Source organism: Elephas maximus, chromosome 2, assembly GCF_024166365.1.
Source record: "Elephas maximus indicus isolate mEleMax1 chromosome 2, mEleMax1 primary haplotype, whole genome shotgun sequence".
Lineage (NCBI taxonomy): Eukaryota > Metazoa > Chordata > Mammalia > Proboscidea > Elephantidae > Elephas > Elephas maximus.
The window spans coordinates 202652767-202670274 of record NC_064820.1 but is presented as its reverse complement, the minus strand read 5'-3'; the positions used below and the strand labels follow the sequence as shown (position 1 = coordinate 202670274).

At 42.4% G+C, this 17508-nt stretch overlaps 1 protein-coding gene across 2 annotated transcripts in view; it reads left to right on the top strand.

The window, feature by feature from the left end:
- The window catches only part of MAPK9 (mitogen-activated protein kinase 9), a 73957-nt gene that overhangs the window by 46577 nt on the left and 9872 nt on the right, over positions 1–17508 (top strand). For both annotated transcript variants that reach the window (XM_049874558.1, XM_049874559.1), the window contains exons 6-9: positions 3821–3986; positions 5078–5149; positions 12898–13080; positions 17237–17361. In XM_049874558.1, coding sequence (XP_049730515.1) covers positions 3821–3986; positions 5078–5149; positions 12898–13080; positions 17237–17361 — 546 coding nt within the window. The remainder of the gene's footprint in view (positions 1–3820; positions 3987–5077; positions 5150–12897; positions 13081–17236; positions 17362–17508) is intronic.

Here is a 17508-nt window from a genome sequence, read left to right as displayed (position 1 = left end):
AGGTTGGTAGTTCAAACCTCCCCTCTGCCCCCCGCCCAAGGCTCTGTAGGAGAAAGACCTGGCGATCTGCTCCCGTAAAGATTAAAACCTAGTAAACCCTATGGGGCAGTTCTGCTCTGTCACATGGGGTCACTATGAGTCAAAAATCAACTTGATGGCACCCAACAGCAACAACCACCCCTGTATCCGTCAGGTTTTAATGATAACACTAATCCCCATCTTCCCCACCCCAGCACCCCTCAGGATGTAATCGTGTTTTTTATTTAATTTCTTGGTAGGGGGGCAGTTTCAGATTTCCATTTGGCCTTCCCTGCCTTGATAACTCCTACCCCTCAGGCCACTGAACCAAAGCAGGGATTACTCCAACTGCCAGTTATATCAATTCCAGTCATACACTCGGGGACTGGGGAAATGACCCCTATGGTGGGCCTGCGGAGTTACATTCTAGCCAGGACTCCATTTATTACCTAGCTCCATATGCTTTTACTCTCAGGGTGATGGGACATGATGATGCTTTGGGTCTTTGGGTATCAGTATCAGCTCAGAACTTGTGTCCTGACAATGCCTAGTTTTTCTCCTTTTTCCTGAGTAAATGGTCATAAGTACCTTTCGGGAAATCAAAACAGTTTGCACTTGCCATGATCCAGGGTCCTTTCTCATGGGCCACCTCTTCAATGGATTCTGGATCCAAAAATCACCTCAGATCTAATTGACAAGGAGTGTTGATGTTTTATTGGGGTAACCACCTCAGCCTCCTAGTCCTCCATTCTTACCATTTTGCAGATGTTTGCAGCACCCTTGTTGGCTACCTCTAGGGTCACCATGCTCTATTAAGCATCTTCACAACTCCCTGTGGGTCAAGCCCCCATGGGCTTCTTCACCTTTCTGGTCATTGTGATTGCGACCACATTTCACAAGCACGTTGTGGTGATTGTGGTTGCAGTTACGTGCCGCTACCTGGTCTCTAGTATATCAGGGCCGTTATCTCCACGGGTGCTATTGTCTAATGTCCTGACCTGTACAGGACAGTCACCTCGCACTGAGCTGGGACCCCTCACCAGCACACTCCTGATGGCCTTGGTGAAGAGGGAGTCCTCTGAGCTGTCCCGTGGAACATAATCTAGTTGGTTTTGTGGCTTCACGTAATATACCCATCCCAGCTTGCCCACTCCCCTCAGCCTCTTTATTCTTTACCTTCCTCTGGCCTTTCCACTTCAGTAAGCAGTAATGGCCACCACTCATTGAAGTGGAAAGGGCAGCTAGGGCCTTTCCACTTAAATGAGCAGTAGCCATTAATTTTTCCAGACTTCTAGGAGCCAACCTACCTGTGAGTTTACCCCATCCCCTGGAGTCCTTGCCAGGGTGTTGTCACATGGCCCAAGAACATACCCCCAAACCAGTTATTCTTGCTTACCTACCCTTACATCCTGGCCCCTCAATTAAGTACCCTGAAAATCCTACCCAGGGAAAGGGGCCTTCCCTGGGTCCTGCTGGTACATGCTAGTTCATCCTTGCTACTCCTCCTGTGGACAGTATTCTCCCGTATTAGGTCTAGCCAGGTTGCACTGGGATTTATCCCCAGCATTTGGCCTGGCAGCGAGAGAGGTGAGGCAGGATGGGCACCTGGTGCCTCATGGGGGAGAGGCCTCTGCAGCATCTTCCAGCAAGCAGGCGTGCCACAGCCTTTATTAGGGAGGGGTGAGCTACCTCTACAGTCTCTGAGGGCTTAGGGGGTCTGCAGAGCCAGCGCTCTCAGGGCCATCCATCCAGATGTCCCCATCCTATTTTTCAGGGTCCCGGGTTTTCCCAACTAGGCCCTGGTCTTAGCATAACAGACCCACGTTGGCTGAGCATTCAGATGTCCCTGGAGCTCTGCAGCTGTCATGTCTTCAGCTTGCTTCTCCACTGCGTCTGCTCTGCCGTTGCAAGTAAGCAGGGCCTCTTCGTAGTCTATCATAGAGGTCTTCTGGCTCTCATACTTAGCTTTCCCTTGCTGGTTAAGAGCCCTTACTCTCATAATCCCTCTGCAAGGCATCGATACAACTAAGCAGTCACCAGCCCCTCCGCCTCCTCGTAGACGTGGTCCTTCTGCCTTTCTAATGTCCGAATCGGCATTCCTGCAGCTGTGTTTCCCTCCGTCCTTGGTGTCTCCCCAAGTTAGCACCGCTGAAGTCCTCAGCAGTTGGCCGTCACCCTTGCCAGGGAGGTTTCTGTGCCCCACCTACCTCTCAGGATGGTGTCCTCTTTTCCTGCCAGTCCCAATTCCCCATCTTTCTTTTCTCAGACCACTCCTAGTACCTCTTGCATCAGTGTAGGTCTTCAGAGAATTGTGCCCTAAGATGGGATTAAATATACAAGATTTATTGGGAGAATACGTATAAGGAAAAGAGAGGATGGAGTTGGAGGAGGCAGGGGAGCCATGAGGCGGCAGTGCAGGTCTGAACCCCTAGAGGAGAGAGGGAGGAAGGAAGGCTGGGTGAGAAGAGTCTCAGGCTGCAGCACAGCTCTAAGAAAGCTTTGACCAGGCCAAGAGTCCTCAAGCCCCAAGTCACCTTCAAAGGAGTCCTGTGTCTCTCGGGTAAGGAGCTGCCTCAGTATCCCTGCCCCACTTAGCCATTGGCTGAGAGTGGCCCTTGGGAAGTGTGGCCTCTGCACAAATGTGGGGCACCTGCAGCGGGCCTTTCTGGGTAGTAGGAAGTCTAAGTAGCCCATTTCTGTGGTCTCCACAAGGTATCATTTGTCTTCTGATTCATGTATTTGTTTTCTTCGTTTTGGGGTGGCTTTCAAGAGTTAAAGGACAGAACTGGCTTTATTCTGCCATCTTAAAGCTGAAAGCCCATTTAAGTTTTGTAAAGACCACTGTATTGTGAAGGCTGACTGGAGAGAGGCCATGGGCATGGGGAGAGCTCTAAGGCACCTCTGTGGTCTCTTTAACCCTCTCCCCACTGGTAAACATTGAGGGGTGAGGCTACTCTTCCCTCACACAGGCAATGCCTTGCACGGGCACCACAAGGGGTGGCTGTACATGTCGTAGACGTCCCAGACCCATATCATTATCACGGTTTCTCAGCGGATGGCAGTAAAGAGTTGTTCCAACAAAATCGGTATAGTATGACAATTTTCTGACAGATGGAAGTGTCTGGAGATGGGGCATTTTGCTATCAGGCAGTCCTGTGTAGTGGGTTTCCACTGTTGCTGTTGTTGGAAATAGTGTTGCACCAACCACCCTTGTTCATGTGACTATGCTATTATTTCTAGGCCAGGTTTCTTTTCAGGGACTGCTGGGTGCTAAAGTATATATACCCTGCAAATTTTAAAAACACACCTCCCCTCCAAGTAACCTGTGAGGAGGGGCCTGTTTCTCTCATCAGCTGCATTGGGTGCGTCAGCTCTCCCATCACTGCCACGTGCCCAACTGAAAGTGGTGCTCATGATTGTGTGTGTGTGTGTGGGTGGCGTGTACTGTGGGGTATGTGCACCTGTGTGCATTCATGTGTGGGTGCGTGTACGGGCGTGTGCATGTGTGTGGTATGTATTGGTGTGCCTGTGCATGTGTGCGTATGTATGTGTGGGCATGTATGCATATATGTGTGTATGCATATGTATGTACATGGGGGGTTGGACATCGTTTCATGTTAGCAATTTGTAGTTTTTTCTATCTGAAATGCCTGTTTTTGCCAGATTCCTTGGTTTTAAAAAAGAAAACTAGAAACAAATCACTTCATCCTGTATTACCTTCTTTACCAGCCCCCCCTTTTTTTTTTTTAGAGAGAGAGGGGTCCCTAGTTTCAGTTTATTAATTTAAACCATTTCTTTCTAGGATTTGAAGCCCAGCAACATTGTAGTAAAATCAGACTGCACCCTTAAGATCCTTGACTTTGGTCTGGCCCGGACAGCATGCACTAACTTCATGATGACCCCCTACGTGGTAACACGATATTACCGAGCACCCGAAGTCATTCTGGGCATGGGGTACAAAGAAAATGGTGAGTATTGACTGAGCTGGATGGAGCGAGTGACATTTTTAAGAGTATAATTGGTTATCACTAGTTTTTTTTCTCTTTCCTTTGAGCTATATGAAATATAATATGGGAGCTATATTATAGATAATCATAGTCCATAGACAAGAAATAATTAACTTTATGTATTCCTATTGGTTAAAATAACTCACTTTTGAAATTAGTATTTTTGAACATTTTATAAAAGTATAACATACGTATATAGAAAAGCACACAGGTTTATTTAGATGTGTAGTAGAGTAGTAACTTGTGCTCCCACTTTGAGAAGCAAAGATCTGTGGGCTTCCTGTTGGTTCCCTGTGGAAGTAAGAGAAAATCAGATCCCCTGTTAACTTCTCCCCACCCCAGCAGGGGCAATTAAAATAGCTCTCTGCCTGTGCAGTCAGAGGCGTGGGGTACAGCTGGGGCCCAGCAGAAGAGGATGGGACCCACAGAATTCACGGCCTCCCCTTGAACCCTGGAGTGCACTGCAGCTCAGCAGTGACCACTCAGAAGAGAGTCAGCATTCCACAAACGTTGCCATTGGCAAGCTGGTGACAGTGAATGATTTTGGTCTTCTTTTGGGAGGAGGTTTGGGGAGAAGACATGTGGGGCATCAGGCTCGTTTTTAATCCCCTCATGTTTGGTAGTGGACATCTGGTCTGTCGGGTGCATCATGGCAGAAATGGTCCTCCATAAAGTCCTGTTCCCAGGAAGAGACTGTATCCTTCACAGGGAGTGACCATGCATCAAGGCTGGCGGGGAGGGATGGGGGCGGCAGGGGTGGGGCTGTGGGGGCCGGGGCTTCTTGGGCACTGCTTGTTTCTTGTTTTTTTTGTTGTTGTTTGTTTGTTTAAAGCTGTAAAGTATTGGAATCTTTGGCACTAAAACCCCAGATTGCTGCAAACCAAAGATTAAAAATAGAGGCCAGCGATCATTCATATTGTGTGAAAAGCCTACCCTTAACTAGCAATCTATTTTTTCCATATTTGTGTGTTTAGTACACTGTTAGAATTCCTTTTTTTTCACCCTTGTTTTGTTCATGCACTTCATAATTTTTCATTTCATTTTATTTTCAGTTGATATCTGGTCAGTGGGTTGCATCATGGGAGAACTGGTGAAAGGTTGTGTGATATTCCAAGGCACTGATCGTATCCTTCCCTGGGATCTTGAACCCCAGCCATGTTTTCCATAAATGCCAGAGACAGAATGATTCTACCTACTTACATGAATGCTCAAAGGGAAAATGTCGTTATCCTGAACTGGGTTCCAATTAAGTCTTTGTTGTGTTTTTTAAATTAGTGGCACAAGTCAAATGGTTCAATTTTACATTTTCTTTTTTATTTAACTACATAATATGATTTCATTGAGGCTTAGAGTTAAGTTAAACCATTTAGATTAGCTGTTAGTTTTATGAAAACTAGCTGGACTTACATAAGAAATGATATGCTCTGGTAGTTTTATATTTAAACAAAAATACTGTTTAATTCAGTAAATTAATTTAACTAGGAAAGTTGCTATCTAAATTTAATAGGCCAGCATGCTTGTGTGATTAAATTAATATACTATTTTGTTAGTTATAAGTATGCATTAAAATCTTTTTCCTCAAAGTAAGAACTGAAGCACATTACATAAGACCTATGTGAAAAGTATTAAGTGAAAATTTTGTGAGGAGCTAAATTGTCTTATTTGCTATTCTGCTGACATTTAATAGAAATTTATCTATAGGGTTATTTTGTGGCATGTTGGAAAAGTCTAAGTAAATATAAAATGCAAAAGGTTAAATTATACTGTGGTCAGCAAATCATATTAATGACGGTAGTATAAAGGAGAATAGATGATACAGTAGTTATAATTAGCTTTCTGTCCTTCTATAGTCATTCTTCCATCGTTAATATTTTTTACCCTAACATGGTTCTTCACATAAGCCTTTTTTCATTTATGTTTTAACTACATAATATTTTCATTAGTCTTTGGTTTTATTTTTTGTTACAAAAGCTTAGTCTCTGTCCATTGGCAGACTGATGGTTGTTTTTAAAGGAAATCAAAAGCTCTGGAGTCAGTGTTTTGTATGTTTTTTTCAAAGTAATCTTATTTTTTTTATCATTTTATGAGGGCAGTTTTCTTATAAATCCTTCATAACACAAACTTGGAATGAAAAACTTTTATTCATATCATTTTATCTATCTTTACATTTTCCACATCATAGATTTTATAGTATATGAAGTGAATACAACATTTTATTTTGTTGTAATAAATTTTCTAGTTTTTCATATCTTTATCTCAGATTCACTATTTCAGACTGAGAATAACTAGGTCTTTATTTTGCTACTAGGGCCCTGGTGGCACAGTGGTTAAGAGCTTAACCAAAAGGTTGGCAGTTCGAATCCACCAGCTGTTTCTTGGAAACCCTGTGAGACAGTTCTACTCTTTCCTATAGGGTCGTTATGAGTCAGAATTGTCTATGGCAATGAATTTTGGGGGGGTATTTGTAAACTCAATCAAAAAGGGAAAAGTTGATGTTTTGTGAAAATAAATTATTTAGAGGTGACTGTTAAACATCTGTTTATTTCTTCTCAATTCACATGCATTTTATGCCTTTTCTGATTTTACTAATTAAGTAATATTTTCTTCAGAAACTACAAAAAAGAAAAATGTGGGTGTTTTTCATTACATCACTAGGTAATAAAAAATTTCTACTTTATGTATTAGCATTTTGCAATGTTAATAGTTGTTTTATACATAAGATCATCTAATGCTATTCTCAAAAAAAAAAATCACAAAGATTAACACTGTATTTCAAAGAAAATTTTGCCAATGTTTTCAGACATTAGATTAAAATTCTTGGTGTAGAAAAAGATTCTGGAAACCAGACTAAGGTTCATAGAGATTGGCTTTAGTTTTGTGACCTGGTGTACAAAAGGAACTGCTGTCACCACTGTGAGAAAGAGAAAGCTTTAGCCAGGCCACCTTGCGCCCAACTAAGTTCTGACTCCTCTTCGTGGTAGCTGTGTGTTCTAGAGAAACCTTGGGCCTCTCTGAGCCTTGGTTTCCCCATTTGTAAATTGAGAGTTCCTGTGGTCTGCTCCTCAGGGCCATGGGGTTTACTGACAGTGGTGTATGTAGATACTCATCCCAGAAGGTCTTCCAGGTATGTTGGGGTTATTTTTCTCTCTCCTACCTCTTCTTTAGTCTGTAAAAATGACCCTTTACTCATTAATTCAGCAGATGTTGTTCGAGCACCTGCCTTTTTCTAGGCTCCTTGTCTAACTTACCTTTTAAGAGGATCCCTCAGCTGCTCTACTGATGGTTGCCATCTAGGCAAGAGTAGTAGCAGGGGCACAGCTCAGAGCTGTTGTGGTTTTCCAGCTGAGGTGGAGAGGCCCACCCAGGTGATAGCGCTGAAGGTCATGAGAAGGGGTTGAACGCCCCATCTATGTTGCAGGTAGAACCTTCACAGAGCCATGTTAGGAAAACCAAGACTGGAGTTCAGGAGAGAGGTTGTCATTCTGTCGATGGGATTTGAAACCTTGGGACTGGTATTGAATGCTTATGGAGAAAGAAGAGAAAGGAACCAAGGACAGAAGACCCCTGGGGTGGTGGAGAGAGAAGGAACGGGGGGAGGAAATTTTGAATCACTTTTAGTGATGTAGATGGGCCAAGAGAGCGACCTGCCCTGAGGTAAAAGATATATGCTGTCATATTTGTTGACAAGTCAAAAAACTTTTGGGCTGAGAATTGACTATTGCATTTAGTGTGTGGACCCCACTGGCAACTTTTATGGGATGGCGGGCACAGTACGAGTATGTTTAAGAGAGAAATGGGAGGCAAAGAATTAGAGATGCAAGTATAGGCAACTCTTTAAGAGGAGTTTCACTGTGAACAGAGGGGAAGAAATAAGGATGATAGCTAGCAGGGATGTGGAGTCAGAAGAGACCAGTGGCTGTTATAACATGGGAGGAGAAAACATCATATTTGAGTGGTCATGTGAATGCTTCTGTGGAATGCAAAATGTTGATGGTGCAGGAGTAAGAAGAAGGCACTGCAGGAGTGGTGTCCTCTAGTGGCCTGGAGATGTGGGTCCAAAGCCATGCAGGGCTTGCTTAGCTGAGACCCAGGTCGTCTCTCAGTGGTCAGTAGTTGTCATGGATTCAGTTGTTGTTGTTAGGTGCCGTCAAGTTGGTTCCGACTCATAGCAACCCTGTGCACAACAGAACAAAACACTGCCCGGACCTGAGCCGTCCTTAAAATCGTTGTTATGCTTGAGCTGATTGCTGCAGCCACTGTGTCAATCCACCTCGTTGAGGGTCTTCCTCTTTTCCGCTGACCCTGTACTCTGCCAAGCATGATGTCCTCCTCCAGGGACTGATCCCTCCTGACAACATATCCAAAGTATATAAGACGCAGTCTCGCCATCCTTGCTTCTAAGGAGCATTCTGGTTGTACTTTTTCCAAGGCATACTTGCTCATTCTTTTGGCAGTCTGTGGTATATTCAATATTCTTCACCAACACCACAATTCAAAGGCGTCAATTCTTCAGTCTTCCTTATTCATTGTCCAGCTTTCACATGCATATGATGCAATTGTAAATACCATGTCTTGGGTCAGGCGCACCTTAGTCTTCAGGGTGACATCTTTGCTCTTCAACACTTCAAAGAGGTCCTTTGCAGCAGAGTTACCCAATGCAGTGTGTCTTTTGATTTCTTCACTGCTGCTTCCATGGGTGTTGATTTTGGATCCAAGTAAAATGAAATCCTTCACAACTTCAGTCTTTTCTCCGTTTATCATGATGTTGCCCATTGGTCCAGTTGTGAGGATTTTTTGTTTTCTTTATGTTGAGGTACAATCCAAACTGAAGGCTGTGGTCTTTGATCTTCATTAGTAAGTGCTTCAAATCCTCTTCACTTTCAGCAAGCAAGGTTGTGTCATCTGCATATCACAGGTTGTTAATGAGTCTTCCTCCAATCCTGATGTCCCGTTCTTCTTCATATACTCCAGCTTCCTGTATTATTTGCTCAGCATACAGATTGAATAGGTATGGTGAAAGAATACAACCCTGACACAAACCTTTCCTGACTTTAAACCAATCAGTATCCCCTTGTTCTGTCCGAACAACTGCCTCTTGATCTATGTAAAGGTTCCTCGGGAGCACAGTTAAGTGTTCTGGAATTCCCACTCTTTACAATGTTATCCATTGTTTGTTATGATCCACAGAGTCGAATGCCTTTGCATAGTCAATAAAATACAGGTAAACATCCTTCTGGTATTCTCTGCTTTCAGGCAGGATCCATCTGACATCAGCAATGATATCCCTGGTTCTATGTCCTCTTGTGAAACCAGCCTGAATTTCAGGCAGTTCCCTGTTGATATACTGCTGCAGCCATTTTTGAAGGATCGTCAGCAAAATTTTGCTTGCGTGTGATATTAATGATATTGGTCTATAATTTCCACATTCAGTTGGATCACCTTTCTTGGGGAGAGGCATAAATATGGATCTCCTCCAGTTAGTTGGCCAGAAAGCTGTCTTCCATATTTCTTGGCATAGACCAGTGAGCACCTCCAGTGCTGCATCTGTTTGTTGAAACATCTCAATTCATATTCCATCAATTCCTAGAGCCTTGTTTTTCGCCAATGCCTTCAGAGCAACTTGGACTTCTTCCTTCAGTACCATCGGTTCCTGATCATATGCCACCTCTTGAAATGGTTGAACATGGACTAATTGTTTTTGGTATAATGACTCTCTATATTCCTTCCATCTTCTTTTGATGCTTCCTGCGTTGCTTAATATTTTCCCCATGGAATCCTTCACTATTGCAACTCGAGGCTTGAATTTTTCTTCAGTTCTTTCAGCTTGAGAAACGCCGAGCATGTTCTTCCCTTTTGGTTTTCCATCTCCAGCTCTTTGCACATGTCATTATAATACTTTGTCTTCTCGAGACGCCCTTTGAAATCTTCTGTTCAGTTCTTTTACTTCATCAATTCTTCCTTTTGCTTTAGCTGCTCGGCGTTTGAGAGCAAGTTTCAGAGTCTCCTCTGACATCCATCTCTGTCTCTTCTTTCTTTTCTGTCTTTTCAACGACCTCTTGCTTTCTTCATGATATCCTTGATGTCATTCCACAACTCATCTGGTCTTCGGTCACTAGTGTTCAGTGCATCAAATGTGTTCTTCAGATGGTCTCTAAATTCAAGTGGGATATACTCAAGGCCATATTTTGGCTCTCATGGACTTGCTCTGATTTTCTTCAGTTTCAGCTTGAACTTGCATATGAGCAATTAATGGTGTGTTCCACAGTTGCCCCCGACCTTGTTCTGACTGATGATATTGAGCTTTCCCATCGTCTCTTTCCACAGATGTAGTCAGTTTGATTTCTGTGTGTTCCATCTGGTGAGGTCCATGTGTATAGTCGCCGTTTATGTTGGTGAAAGAAGGTATTTGCAATGAGGAAGTCGTTGGTCTTGCAAAATTCCATCATTCGATCCCTGGCATTGTTTCTGTCACCAAGGCCATATTTTCCAACTACTGATCCTTCTTCTTTGTTTCCAACTTTCATGTTCCAATCACCAGTAATTCAGTTATATCCCCCAAAAAATGTGTGTGTCAGTTTGGCTGGGCTGTGATTCCCAGTATTGTGTGGTTGTCCTCCATTTTGTGATTGTAATGTTAAGTTAAAGAGGATTAGGATAGGAGGGGCTGTAATACCCTTACTAAGGTCACATCCTTAATCCTGTGTAAAGGGAGTTTCCCTGGGATGTGGCCGGCACCACCCTTTATCTTAGAAGAGATAAAATGAAAGGGAAGCAAGCAGAGAGGCAGACGTCATACCACCAAGGAAGCAGTGACAGGAGCAGAGCGCATCCTTTGGACCTGGGGTCCCTGCGCGAAGAGACTCCTAGTCTGGGGGAAGACTGATGAGAAGGCCAACAGAGAGAGAAAGCCTTCTCCTGGAGCTGATGCCCTGAATTTGGACTTTTAGCCTACTTTACTTTGAAGAACTAGATTTCTCTTTGTTAAAGCCATCCACTCGTGATATTTCTGTTATAGCAGCATTAGATAACTAAGACAATAGTGTACAGCTTCTGGGTCGGGGAGGCTGCCGGGAGTCTGCAGACACTCTCTTCGGATGGGTTCAGTTTTTGCAGAGAAGTGTGAGGATGGGGAAAAGGTGTAGGAACTTTAAAGAGAGAAGGAAAGGGGTGAATTTGTTTTTACGTTTTGGCTAAATTAAAAAAAAAAATTGTCATGAAGTCGATTCCGACTCAAAGCGACCAGGTAGGACAGAGTACTACAGTCTCATAGGGTTTCCAAGGCCATAAATCTTTATGGAAGCAGACTGCCACATCTTTCTCCCACTTTGGCTAAATAGGTCAGCAGAATTAAGGCATAACTCTGGTTCAGCAGTATACATGAAACTGAGGAGTTAAGGAGATGCACTAGTGATTTGAATGTCTGAAACCCATTTCCCGAGTAGGTCTGCTGAAACAGCATTTTGGAAGAACTGAGCTCATGTGTCTGTTCCGTTGGTTATTTTACAGGGATGTAGTTTAATTTTTCTAAGACATGCCTCAGTTGATCACTTTTTAAAGTTGCTGTTTACATGATTTTTTTTTCTCTGCCTTGTATCCTCTTGTATAGCTGTCTACAGTTTCAAAATCACTGTTCCACACACGTTATCTGAAGCCTAACAACCACACTCTGAAATGGGCTGCACTGGTATTGTCTACATTTACAAGTAAGGAAGTTCAGACGTAAGGGAGATTGACTTCCCTAACATCCTTTAAGTGTTTAGTGACATAATTGAGACTAAAACCCAGGTCATGTGTTTTGAAAGAAGATAAAATGCATTACCTAGGTATTGCAGGGATGGTTGCCGTTAATATCAAGTAAAACAGAATGAGAAGTCCCTGGGTGGCACAAATGATTAAGTGCTCAACCACTAGCTGAAAAGTTGGCAGTTCAAACCCACCCAGAGATGCCTCAGAAGACAAGCCTGGTGATCTGCCTCTGAAAGATCACAGCCTTGAAAACCCTATGGAGCAGTTCTGCTCCACACACATGGGGTCACCATGAGTTGGAATCGACTCGTTGGGAACTAACAACAACAAAACAGAGTGACATTTCAGAGATGTTATTTCTCAGTCTAAACCCAGCTACAGGGAAGGAATGTGGTCTAGTGGGAAAGGAGTAAGCAAAGGGATCAGAAGAGCCTAGGGCTGTCATCCTGCACTAACCGTCTTCACACCTGTCCAGTCCCACCCCACAGGGCCTTGTTTCCCCAGCCGCATCACTGCAAATTCTATTCCTCACTACTTTGAAAGCTGTGCGTCTTAGGTAGCTTAGGATGAAAACTGATTTCATACTTGCTTATGTAATGTTTCTCTAATTTCATGTTTATCTGATTATGATTATTTCTGTTGTGTTGTTGTTGGGTGCTGCTGTCAAATCAATTCCAATTCATAATGACCCCATGTGACAGAGTAGAACTGCCCCATAGGGTTTTCTTAGCTGTAATCTTTACGGAAATAGATCACCAAGCCTTTCTCCCCAAGAGCCACTGTGTGGGTTTGAATTGCCAATCTTCAGGTTAGTAGCCAAGTGCTCAAATATTCTTTAATCACAAGATAACTTTATTTTGATCTAGAGTGGAAACGTTTGTAGACTTCAATATGTTGATTCTAATAAACTGGGATCATAGTTTATAAAGATGCAGAGTGTAAAAGTTTTTTAAAATAGTCTAAAGTTGGAAACCCAAATTTTATTTAAATATTATTTCAAAATGCTTCGGCTAACCCAGTGGGTTGATGAATATGATTATAATTTAAATTTTTCTTTGAGTAGTGCTACTTCATGTAATATGGATATAAGGTATTACAGCTGTATTTTCCTGAAGAGATCCCTTAGATATTGATCAATGGAATAAAGTTATTGAGCAGCTAGGAACACCATCAGTGGATTTCATGAAGAAGCTTCAGCCAACTGTGAGAAATTACGTGGAAAACAGACCAAAGTATCCTGGAATCAAATTTGAAGAACTTTTTCCAGATTGGATATTTCCATCAGAATCTGAACGAGATAAAATAAAAAGTAAGATATCCTTTATTCTTTGGGTTTTTTTTTTTTTTTTTCCCTCCATAATCCAGGTGAAGCTTTTGCTTTTTCATGTTTGCACTCTGAAACCTGTGAATGTGGGGAGATAAAATGGTTGAAAGTCTCGAATAAAGTTATTTACTGGCTAGAAGTTTGGTAAATGAAGGCAGTTTAGAGAGAATTTTTAGAGACCTAGAAGTTTTGTCCTCAATAAAATGGCTTTGCTAAAGCCTTTGGCCAAAGTAAAAATGTTCAAATCAGTTCGACTCTTGAATTCAATTAGAATTCAGAAAGTTTTCAGATATGAGGAGCCCTTGAATAAAGATTCTAGCCCAGTTGAAGTCAGAAACCATATTTTAGTTTAACAAAAAGTTCCTCTCTCAAATCCAATACTTCTACAATAGAAAGATAAATAATCCAGTTAAAAAATGGGCAAAGGATGTGAACAGACACTTAACCAAAGAAGACGTTTCAGGCACATAATAGACACATGGGAAATGCTCTCAGTCACTAGCCCTTAGAGAAATGCAAATGTAAAACTACAATGAGAGACCATCTCACCCCGACATTACTGGCACAAATCAAAAAAACAGAAAATAAGAAATGTTGAGGAGGTTGCAGGGAGATTGGAATTCTTATGCACTGCTGGTGGGAATGCAAAATAGTACAACCATTTTGAAAATGATATGACACCTCCTTAAAAACCTGGGAATAGAAATACCGTACGATCCAGCAATCCTACTCCTAGCAATGTATCCTAGAGAAATAAGAGCCATTGCATGAATAGACATATGCACACCCATGTTCCTTGCAGCATTATTCACAACAGCAAAAAGATGGAAACAATGTAAGTGCCCATCAACAGATGAATGGATAAACAAACTATGGTACACACACATAATGGAATACTGTGCAACAATAAAGAACAATGATAAGTCTGTGAAAGATCTTACAACATGAATGAATTTAGAGGGCGTTATGCTGAGTGAAATAAGTCACTGTTGTAAAAACACATGAAAATATTTCCACACAGAAAGAAACAATCTTTGATGATTATGAGGGAGAGGAGGAGTGGTGAGGGAAAAACACTTAACTAGATAGTAGATAAGTGGTAACTTTGGAAAAGGGTAGGACAGCACACAGTACTGAGGAAGTCAGCACAACTTGGCCAGGGCAAAGTCCTAGAAGCTTCACAGACACGTCCAAACTCCCTAAGGGACTGAGCTGTTGGGCTGAGGGGTGGGGACCTTGGTCTTGGGGGACATTTAGCTCAAATGGCATAAAATAGTCTCTAATGAAAATGTTCTACATCCAACTGTGGTGAGTAGTGTCTGGGGTCTTAAAAGTCTGCCAGTGGCCATCTAAGATACATCTACTGGTCCCATTCCTGCTGGAGCAAAGGAGAATGAAGAAAACTGAAGACACAAGGGAAGGATTAGTCCAAAGGAGGAATGGACCACAACCTCTGCCAGACTGAACCCAGAACAACTAGATGGTGTCAGGTTACCACCACCAACTGCTGTGGGCAGGGATCACAATAGAGAGTCCCGTACAGAGTGGGAGAAAAAATGTAGAACAAAATTCAAATTCCCCCCCCCCCAAAAAAAAAAAAAAAAACTTGCTGGTCTAACAGACTGGAGAAACCCTGAGATATGGCCCCAGACACCCTTTAACTCTGTACTGAAGTCACTCCCAAAGTTCAACGTTCAGCAAAAGATTAGACAGGTTTATAGATCAAATGATTTAACACAAGTGAGGAACATGCATCGTAGTTCAATCATGTGTACTAAACTAAATGGGCACACCACCCAAAAGCAAAGACGAGAAGGCAGAAAGGGGCAGGAAAACTGGACAAGTGGAAACAGGGAATCCAGAGTGGAAAAGGGAAGAGTATTGACACATTGGGGTGGGGCGGGGGGGAGTTGGCAACCAATGTCACAAAACAATTTGCATATTAACTGTTCAATGAGAAACTAATTTGTTCTGTAAACTTTCACCTAAAGCACAATTTAGAAAAAAAAAAGTACCTCTCTCCCAACCCCTTCTTCCGTGCCGTTTACTAAAATGTGATTGCTTACGGGAAAAAATTAATTTATTTTTATCTACATCAGTGGAAACTGCTTTATCGGGAAAACCCCCATCTCTCCCTTTGCCTGCACACGTTGTGGATCAAAACCTAAATGAGCCTCATATTTAACTAAGTTATTGAACTTGTTTTTTTCTTTTTTCTTCAATCACTAGTCTCTAGATCTTTTTTTTTTAAGTGTATATTGCCAACATGTACACAGGTAAGCAAAGCAGAGGCATCTGTGAAGTATTTTGTACTGTGGGAACCTGAGATTATTGTGTGGTTTAGAATTGTTTTGAGTTTGTTTTGATGTAACATCAAGAAAAGTACCCACTGAATCTAAAATGGTACAACCACTTTGGAAATCAATTTGGTGCTTCCTTAAAAAGCTAGAAATAGAACTACCACACGATCCAGCAATAACACTCCTTGGAATACGTTCTAGAGAAATAAGAGCCCTCACACAAACAGATACATGTACACCCATGTTCATTGCAGCAGTGTTTACAATAGCAAAAAGATGGAAGCAACCAAGGTGCCCATCAACAGATGAATGGATAAATAAATTATGGTATATTCACATAATAGAATACTACACAATGATTAAGCATGACGACGAATCCATGAAACAACATGGAAGAATCTAGAAGGCAAGTGGAATTAGTCAGTTGTAAAATAACAAATAATTGTATGAGACCACTATTATAAGAACTCAAGAAAAAGTTTAAACACAGAAGAAAATATTCTTTGATCGAGGGTGGGGAGGGAGGGAGAGGGGTATTCACTAAATAGTGGACAAGAATTATTTTAGGTGAAGGGAAAGACAACACAATACAGGAGAGGTCAGCACAACTGGACTAAACCAAAAGCAAGGAAGTCTCCTGAATACTACCAAACACTTCAAAGGCCAGAGTAGCAGGGACAGGTCTAGGGACCATGGTTTCAGGGGACATCTAGGTCAATTGGCATAACAAGATTTATTAAGAAAACGTTCTGCATCCCGCTTTGGTGAGTGGTGTCTGGGGTCTTAAAAGCTAGCAAGTGGCCATCTAAGATGCATCAATTGGTCTCAAACCACCTGGAGCAAAAGTGAATGAAGAACACCAAAGACACAAGGTAAATATGAGCCCAAGAGACAGAATGGGCCACATAAACCAGAGACTACATCATTCTGAGACCAGAAGACCTAGATGGTGCTCAGCTACAATTGATGACTGCCCTGACGGGGAACATAACAGAGAATCCCTGCTGGAGCAGGAGAACAGTGGGATGCAGACCTCAAATTCTCATTAAAAAGACCAGACTTAATGGTCTAAGACTAGAGGGACCCCTGGAGTCATGGCCCCTGGACCCTCTGTTAGCCCAAGACTGGAACCATTCCTGAAACCAACTTTTCAGATGGGGATTGGACTGGACTGTAAGACAGAAAATGATAATGGTGAGGAGTGAGCTTCTTGGCTCAAGTAGACATGAGACTATGTGGGCAGCTCCTGCATGGAGGTGAGATGAGAAGGCAGAGAGGGACAGGAACTGGCTGAATGGACACGGGGATTACAGGGTGGAGAGGAGGAGTGTGCTGTCACACTAGGAGGAGAGCAGCTAGGGTTACATAGCAAGGTGTGTATAAGTTTTTGTATGAGAGACTGACTTGAATTATAAACTTTGACTTAAAACACAATAAATAAAAAAGAGAAGTACTCACCCGTGCCTCATGCCTGAACTTTGGGGAGCATCACCCAGCTCAGCTCTTGCCCTTTCCCTGGCCCAGATTTCTCAACAATGGTCTCTGTCTGGACACTGGTTGCCTGAGACCTTCCCTCCCAGCCATGTTATTCCTCCTACTCTCACAGACTCAGAGACATAAAACCCCACTCGAAAGGAGAAAAAGTGGTTGCTTGACTTTTTCTTAAAGTAAAAGGCTGTGTTGATCTTGAGCCTTTCAAAAAATTTTTCAAAGTTAATTTTCTGCATTTTCTAATTTGAAACGTATCTGTATTGTCACGTTTAGTTTCGTGCTGTGTGATTTCCATTGTTTTCAAATTAAGAGCAGTAGTTTATTAATCTAGTATTTGTTTTTCTCTTTAGCAAGTCAAGCCAGAGATTTGTTGTCGAAAATGTTAGTAATTGATCCTGACAAGCGAATCTCTGTAGATGAAGCTTTACGTCACCCATATATCACTGTGTGGTATGACCCTGCTGAGGCAGAAGCAGTAAGTATCTATTTTGAAAAGGCTTATATGTAGAGGCAGGGGTTACACTTCCTGGGGCCTTATATCTGCTCATCCGGAATGGCTAAATAAGGAAGCAAGTCCTACATATAAATGGGCTCCTAATTATAAACAGTTCCCCTTCTGAGA